At 40.9% G+C, this 8,227-nt stretch overlaps 2 protein-coding genes across 18 annotated transcripts in view; both read right to left on the bottom strand.

The window, feature by feature from the left end:
• The window catches only part of LOC121928513 (protocadherin gamma-C5-like), a 368,742-nt gene that overhangs the window by 140,046 nt on the left and 220,469 nt on the right, over window positions 1-8,227 (bottom strand). The window lies entirely within an intron of this gene.
• On the bottom strand, window positions 472-5,185 carry LOC121928033 (protocadherin gamma-B5-like). Its single transcript, XM_042462219.1, is given in 5 exon segments — window positions 472-740; window positions 743-785; window positions 1,005-1,194; window positions 1,196-1,575; window positions 2,768-5,185. Coding segments are annotated over 5 exon segments (3,300 nt in total).

Genomic DNA, 8,227 nt, shown 5'->3' on the forward strand with positions numbered 1-8,227 from the left:
TTTCATGGACTACAGTAGACTGTCAGTCTCTATGTGTAACAGGACTTTTTTTGGTGGTTTCTCTTTGACAAGAATAAAAGAAAGTTCTCTCTCTTGAAAATGAAAATACACAACTGCCATTACTACTGTGACAATGTCAACTACTATGTATTTACACAACTGATTAAAACAGCCAAGGCGCCCTATGTCTATTATCTTGTTGTGATTATCATAGGATTAGTCTGCATCAACAAAGGTAGACAATAGTATTCACCTTGTTTAAATTGTACCAGCCAGATGCACAAGACCTAATTTACAACAGTTTTGCTCTATCAGAAAAAGATTTATTTTTCTTTTAGATCAAAAGCAAACACAGAGAGTTTTACATACTTGTAGGGAGATAACTCCATTCTCTATGGCACGATTCTTTATATTCAGGGTCCATTTCAAAATAGTGCAAGGAATAATATTAATAATATAATGACTATAAACTTACCGTATTTGCATTATCCACTTCTGTGTTGAAATTGTTTCCACCACTGTCTGTGGAAGATTTTTTTTATGGCAAAAAACATTGTCTGTAATCTGTACACTAGATGTTAGGAATGCAAAGTCATTTTTCCTGGATTGAGAGAGCAGACAAAGCTGGCAGGAATAAGGCAAAGCACCTTCTTCAAAGGTTGGTGGAAATATGGCACTAGTGTTTGAAAAAGGAGCAGGATCAAAGCAAGGAAGGAAATGAGGGTTGTCTGATTTGCTATCACAGTAATTGCTAGAGTCAAAGTAACAAGGAATAAGAACGAAACCTGTGCGAAAGTCATTATAGTCGGCCCTTCTTATATATGTATTCAAGCATTCATGGTTTGAAAATGCTCAAAAAAAGTATAAATTTCAAATATCAAATGTTGATTTTCCATTTTTTATAAGGAACACCATTTTGCAATGCCATTGTATTTAATGAGACTTGAGCAAACACAGATTTTATTATCCACGAGGGATCTTGGAACCAAACCCCAGCGTATAACAAGGGTCCTCTGAACTAAATAAAACTGAAGTTCAGACTGATGGTCAGAGTCATTACTTTGACCTATAACTTCTGGAAATACATCTTAGAAGTTTTCAGCAAACACCAGGTTCAAAGTCAAAGCAACAGATAGTGGTGAGTATCCATTCTCCTTCACCAAGGCAACTAGCCTCTGCTTAACAGCAGCCCTTTGTTCTGATCTTACCAGTATGGGGCCCAGTTTGGAACAATGCTGGCTCTGTAACCTGAAGGTAGGAGAGCCAACCAGAATCAGCTTCCACTGCCACCACCTTGTTCACGAAATAATCTGCATCAACGGACCAAGGCACCATGTCAAACAAAGATGAGTTCTTGACTTCTTGTGAAGGGTAGAGGATCTGAAGGCTGTCATCATTCTGATCTACAATATACACTTTAACTGTGGCATTGCTGGTGAGGGAAGGGGATCTACCATCTTGGGCTTTCAATTGCAACTGAAACTCCCTGACTTGCTCGTAGTCAAAAGAATGCTGGGCACTGATAGTTTTCTTGTTTTCACAAACAGTATTTGATAAGCACAGCTCAGCTGAAAGCTTAAAACAGCAGCCAATAGTGCAATCAACAGTGAAAGTATAGAGAAGGAATTCCTCTCTAAAAAAGAAGTTTTTCCCCCATATGGTCTGGGCAGTTTGTTTAGAAATAGTGTTAGTTAGCATGCATATGGTCCCTGTCACTGAAATGCTCATTAAAAAACAAGATGAATGTGTCTAGTTTTCTTCCCAATTTTCCAACCGCACATTACTGTTTTCCGACTGTTAAATTCTTTTCCAATGACACATTTTGTATTCAACTGACACTACATAATCCCCCACCCTCTAAACTGTGAGTCCTGACTACAGTATTTGGAATGCCTATAAACACTGCAAGAATTCACATTAGTTTTAGGCAAAATGATATATTGTGCAGAGAGCCAGCATGGTGTAGTGGTTTGCTCGTTGGACTATGACTCTGGAGATGAGGGTTCGAATCCCAACTCAGCCATGAAAATCCATTGGGTGACCTTGGGCAAGTCACATTCTCACAGACCCAGAGAATGACAATGTCAAGCCCCCTCTGAAGAAACTTGCCAAGAAAACCCCATGATAGGTTCACCTTAGAGTCGCCATAAGTTGGAAATGACTTGAGGGCACATCACAACAACAACATATATTGAACGAGATAAGTCAAATAATAGGTAATTCATTACTGAACATACAAACAAATATATGTTATCTTTCTTATGGGCCCTAGGAGCATACATTTAAGAAAACAAGTTTGGTAGTTCCTTCTAAATATAACAGGATTTCTGTATGTTTAATGACAAAAGAGTAAGTCAAAGCATATTTGATAAATGTTTAGTTATTGTAACACATACTCTCCTATTTGAACATTTCATCCTACTAGTATTTATAATGCCATACTGTGAAAGCTGTTTACAGTCTATACTCTGTTTTGCTAAGTGTACAAAGGATTGCAGCCAGAGGATCCAACCCCTAGTTAAGCCTTCAGATCCTAGTGGCCAACCAAATGGATATGGGAATTTCACATGAAACAATAGTTATTAAATAATCTATATATTTAAAGGCAGATAGGCAGCAAAGCTCAAAACTTGATTCACAGTTACTGAACAAAACTGGTTCAGTTTTAGCTGCAGTCTTAGAATAAGAGCAGATGAATATAGGGGAAACAATTTCAGAATAAATTATAGGAAAAGATTATACAGTCAGCAATGAAAATAAAATTTACCTTGTCTATATTCTCTGCCTCAGAATGCAAACTCATTCCTCCATTGCCAGTAAATGGTCCATCAGATTTTTCATTACCAAGAAGATTGCTTGCAATCTGACCATTGGGAGCCAGAAAAGTAAACTCATTCCTCTGGGACTCTGAGGAGAGGCAAAACTGGTAAGAATAAGGCAAAGTCCCATCTTCAAAATTAGGGGGAAACATGGCACCTGCTGTTGAATGGGGAATAGGGCCAAAGCACTGCAGGAATTTCAGATTTCCTGACCGCCGAAGTTTCATCGTAATGGCCAGAATCACTGTCAAGAGGAATAAGAAGGAGATCAGAGCTAAGGCCAGTACCAAATAGAACTGGAGGTCAGACTGAGCCTCCGAGTCCCTTGACTGGTTTTTCATTTCTGGAAGGGCCTCCTGGAAGTTCTCTGCAAACACCAGGTTCAGAGTGACAGTGGCTGAGAGAGGAGGCTGTCCATTGTCCTTCACCACAACCACCAGCCTCTGTTTCACAGCATCTCTCTCCACAAAGGCCCTGGCTGTCCTGATCTCCCCAGTATGAGAACCAATGGTGAAGAGGGCTGGTTCAGTGGCCTGGACCAGATGATAGGAGAGCCAAGCGTTGTGTCCAGAATCAGCATCCACAGCCACTACTTTTGTGACTAGATAATCTTCCTGGACAGAACGAGGCACCATCTCAAAAGAAGTGGGGCCCTTGGTTTCTGGGGAAGGGAACAGGATACGAGGAGTGTTATCATTGTGATCCAGAATAAACACTCGGAGTGTGACATTGTTACTGAGAGGGGGAGAACCTCCATCTTGGGCCTTCACTTGGAGCTGGAACTCTCTAAACTGTTCATAGTCAAAGGTTCGCTGGGCATAGATGGTGCCAGTCTCAGAGTTAATGGAGATATAGGAAGAGATGGGAAGCTCCTGAATGTTGCTGCTGAGGATGGAGTAGGTGATCTTTGCATTTTTGCCTGCATCTAGATCAGAGGCTTTAATAGTCAAAATGGAGGCACCTGATGGACTGTTTTCTGGCACGTAGAGGCTGTAGGAAGATTTCTCAAAAGCAGGGGAATTGTCATTGATATCCGAGATTTGCAGTATAAGGTTTTTGTATGTGGAAAGAGGAGGTGTTCCTTTGTCAGTAGCTGTGATTGTGATATTATATTCAGGAGATTTTTCTCTGTCCAAAGGTTGATCTGTCAGGATCTTGTAGTAGTTATTAGATGAAGGACGGATCTTGAAGGTTAAATCATTTCCTAAATAGCAAGTGACTTTTCCATTGTCATCTGCATCCTTGTCATTCACCTTGATCAGAGCAATTAAGACACCAGGTTGAGAATTCTCAGGGACTGGGCTAAACAAAGAAACCAAAGTTACCTCTGGTGGGTTGTCATTCTCATCAACAATCTGAATTTCGACTTTGCAGTGTGTAACCAAACCACCACCATCTTTTGCTGCAACTGTCATAATGTATTCTTTGGCTTCTTCAAAATCCAGTGTCTCCATAAGTGTAATCATGCCATTAGTAGGATCCACCTTGAACTTATTTTGTTGTTCATGCATGTTTGTGAAGTGGTAACTGATTTGTGCATTTGTGCCTTCATCATTATCAGTTGCTACAACTTGGAGCACAGAAGACCCCACAGGTGTATTTTCCCTCAAAGTGACTTTGTAAACCTCTTGATTGAAAATGGGTGGGTTGTCATTGGCATCAGTGACATTAATCCATATCTGCGCAGTCCCAGTTTTTCTGGGTTCACCTCCATCGATGGCTTCAAGAATCAAGTGAATGGTCTGCTCACTTTCCCGATCTAATGTTTTCTGCAACACTAAATCTGCAAACATATTTCCATCATGACTCTCTTTTACTTCCAAGGTGAAATAGGGATTTGTGTTAAGCTGGTATTTCTGAAGAGAATTCACCCCAATGTCAGGATCTTCAGCTTTCCCCAGGAGAAATCGGGTGCCTGGTAAAGTCAATTCACTTGTCTCTACACTGATATTGTCATTTAGAAATTGTGGGAAATTATCATTAATGTCCTGGATTGCAACTGTTACATGGAAAATGTCTGGAGGATTTTCAATCACCACATCAAAATTAACAAAGCAAAGTGGATTTTTGCCACATATTTCTTCCCGATCTATCCTACTATTTACATAAAGGTTTCCATTCTCTCCATTGATAGACAAATATTTAACTTCATCCACTGAGACAGCATGCAAATTGTACTTTGCTAATTCTTTGACATTCAGGCCCAAATCCTTGGCGAGATTCCCCACAAGGGAGCCCTTTGGCATTTCCTCAGACATAGAATAATGAATCTGCTCTGAAGCCCCACAGCAACCGAATAAAAATAGGAAGAGAAGTAATACTTGCCTTGTGAGTGCCCTGCTAGTCTTTCTGTACCTTCTCTCCATATGGTTCTCTGAAAAATCCTTCCCCCCAACCCTTTTTAAAAAAATCAAATCAGATTAATTTTCTTCTTGTCATAGGACTATCCCTTGAGGAAGAAAAAAGCTCTTTTTAATGTTTGCAAGTCAGATGTATTTTCTTTTTGTTAGCAGCAATGCTCTGTCTCTCTGTTTCTCCTATCTGCACAGCACTGATGAAGACACCTCACTGTAGAACCAACTCATTTCCATCATGGACTGGAAACAATATTGGCCAACATTGCCACCATGAGGCTCAGAAAGAGAACAGCAAGGAATGATTTCTTGAATTTCAAACAAAACACAATCTGAATATAATTATATATTAGAAATTTAACAAATACAGTTTAAGGACTGCTTACACAGGTGTTATTTCTTTGGTACCTGGATTCCAGTGGAAAATTTGTCAAACTATGCTTATGGTTTTGAACCAGTACACCTTTCATTTGTCCAGGGCAATGGATTTTAATGTAACACCTGATATTGCTTTTTTGACTATCTTAAAATTATTACTATATATTAAGAAGCAATCACAATCTCAGCATTGTCATTTCATTTGTATTTGTCTACTATTTCAATGAGTGAATCATGAAGCATTTTTATTTTTTATCTATCATGGCCATTTTGTTTAATGTTTTAAAAAAGAAATGTATAAAAACATTTCCCCCAAATATTGTCCTTCTCTGCTGGTGGGTTGTCGCCACAATAAAAGAGTTTCTTTACACGTTGTACCAGGTCTTTGGTGATATTCAACGGTGATTGGAGTCACATGTAAATAAGAAATGAAAATCTTCCACCAAAAATTGCAATCATATGGCAAGTTGTTTCTCCATTTTAATATCCAGTATGACTTTTCTTTTGTTGTGATACCAGTACATTTCATGTTCCCTTGCAACTCCTCATTAGTGACTGTTCCTGACAAGGGCAGGGAAATGCACCATTCAGTCTGAGTATGTATTTCCTGCATGTTGTTGTTTTGGGCCTTCAAGTCTGTTATGACTTACTGTATATAACACGACCCTATCACATGTATCTTGGCAAGATTTGCTCAGAGAGAGTTTGCTATCCTTTGAGGTTGAGAAGAGTATGACTTGCCCAAGGTTACACACTGTATTTTTGTAACTGACCAGGGATCTGAACCTTGGCCTCTTGGAGTCCTAGTCCAACATTCATACTATATACCACACCATTATTTATGTTTCTTCCTGTATATACATTACCAAATATCTTACAAAACATTCATCTAGATGCAGTACATTTCTGGCATGCAGAAAAAGTGTTATCTTGTCAAGGGAGACTGTCTTGGTCCTTCTCATTGAGGAACCTCATGCTGTGTTTGGTCTTTGGCACACTGGTGCATGCCATGCTTGAACATTAACTGAAGCAAGGTGGAACATTGCTGTGCTATTTAGGTCCTGTTAATGACCCAGCCAGCCCAGCTGCTGTTTGCTTTGGAACACAGCTATCTGTCCCTTACATGGTGACAGTACGGCTCTCCAACATGTAGTCTACTGCCTTCCAGACGCTTCATCAGTTAACAAAGCTCAAGTACCAATTTTCTCACCTTTTTTTTTTTTTGGTTGTTGTTCCCATTCCATCCTAAGTGCCATGTTGAGGTTTTTGTGCATGTGTAAGAAAGGGGCTATATGAATGAGCTCTTTCATGTTTCAAGCAAAGGCCAGATTTGCTTATTTGCTTCAGCTGCTTCCTTCCAGTCTTACATGTGAAGTTGGATTTGTGGGGAAGAGAGGGAGTGGGGCAAAGCAGCTGGGTATTTGCGTTTTATAGGAGCAGCAGAACTGCTAGTTTGGGAGAGAGGGCCAGGAGTGGACTGACAGAAATAACACCAGGGCTGTTCTGAAGGCAGAAAAAGCAGCATTCTTTTTGCTACAGGTGTCAGAAAATGGCTGGTGTGTTTGAAGGGGAAAGCAGGGCTGGTGAGTCTGCTCTCCATATCCACAGACTCCTTATCCAGAGATTCAACCACCCATGGCTTGACAATATCTATCTATCTATCTATCTATCTATCTATCTATCTATCTTCCAAAAAGCAAACCTTGATTGTGTCATTTTATATAAAGCATACCATTTTACTATGCCACTGTATATAATGAACATCCATAGATTTTGATATTCACGGTGGGTCCTAGAACCAAACTCCAGTGGATATCAAGAGGCTACTGTATATTTTTTGCAAAAAAAGGGCAGAAGAGGACCGATGTCTTATTGTACATAAGAAATGGATAGCAAAAGGACAGCAGGAGAGCTGGCATGCTTTTACAAGAAAGATCACAAAGGGGCTATACAGATGGGCAGCTCAACACCACCCCTGTATGCCCCAGATTGGTGCTGCAGCAGCTGCATGCTGCAGCACCAATTCACACCCCAAAAGAAGCTGTTTTGAGCACGCACCATGATGAACTTCCGGCCAGCGTCATTTGGGCACTGCGTGCCACAGATGCAATCATACCACGTGCCATATGGACGGGCACACGCCATGATGGTGACCGAGTGATGGAACTAGGGCTAGGGGGCATGTGGACACTTAGCCCTAGTTCAGCCCTACTCTGCAGTCAGGCTGGTACAAAGTGCCGGTCTGTACTGCCTCAAAGTCTTTTGCACAGTGAACTCCTGTAAACTCCAACAAGCCAGGTTCCTCCAAGTGGCTGCCAAAGTTAGCAGTTGTTGCTTACTGCAGTCAAAGACACTCTTCCTCTCTCACAAAAGCCCAGCCTCACATCTTAGTTGCTCCTGCCTCTCCTCTCCCAGCCCCTTCAGCTAGGAGCTGTTCAGAGGATCCAGAAACTGAAAGACAAGGAAGAATGTCTCAGCAGGAAAGTTTGTGGGATTCATCTTCCCACAAACATCTACACCCCCCCGCCTGATGTGGCCGCGTGCACACACTGCCATTAAGCAAAAATGGGGGCTTGCCGTCTGCGGATGGTTAAATGGCAAGATGGTCAAATGGATGACAAGTCTGCCGATGATGAGGGTGGACTGTATTCCCCCAATCATCATGTACTGGAGAAT

This window comes from Sceloporus undulatus, chromosome 4, assembly GCF_019175285.1.
Source record: "Sceloporus undulatus isolate JIND9_A2432 ecotype Alabama chromosome 4, SceUnd_v1.1, whole genome shotgun sequence".
In the NCBI taxonomy this organism is placed as follows: domain Eukaryota; kingdom Metazoa; phylum Chordata; class Lepidosauria; order Squamata; family Phrynosomatidae; genus Sceloporus; species Sceloporus undulatus.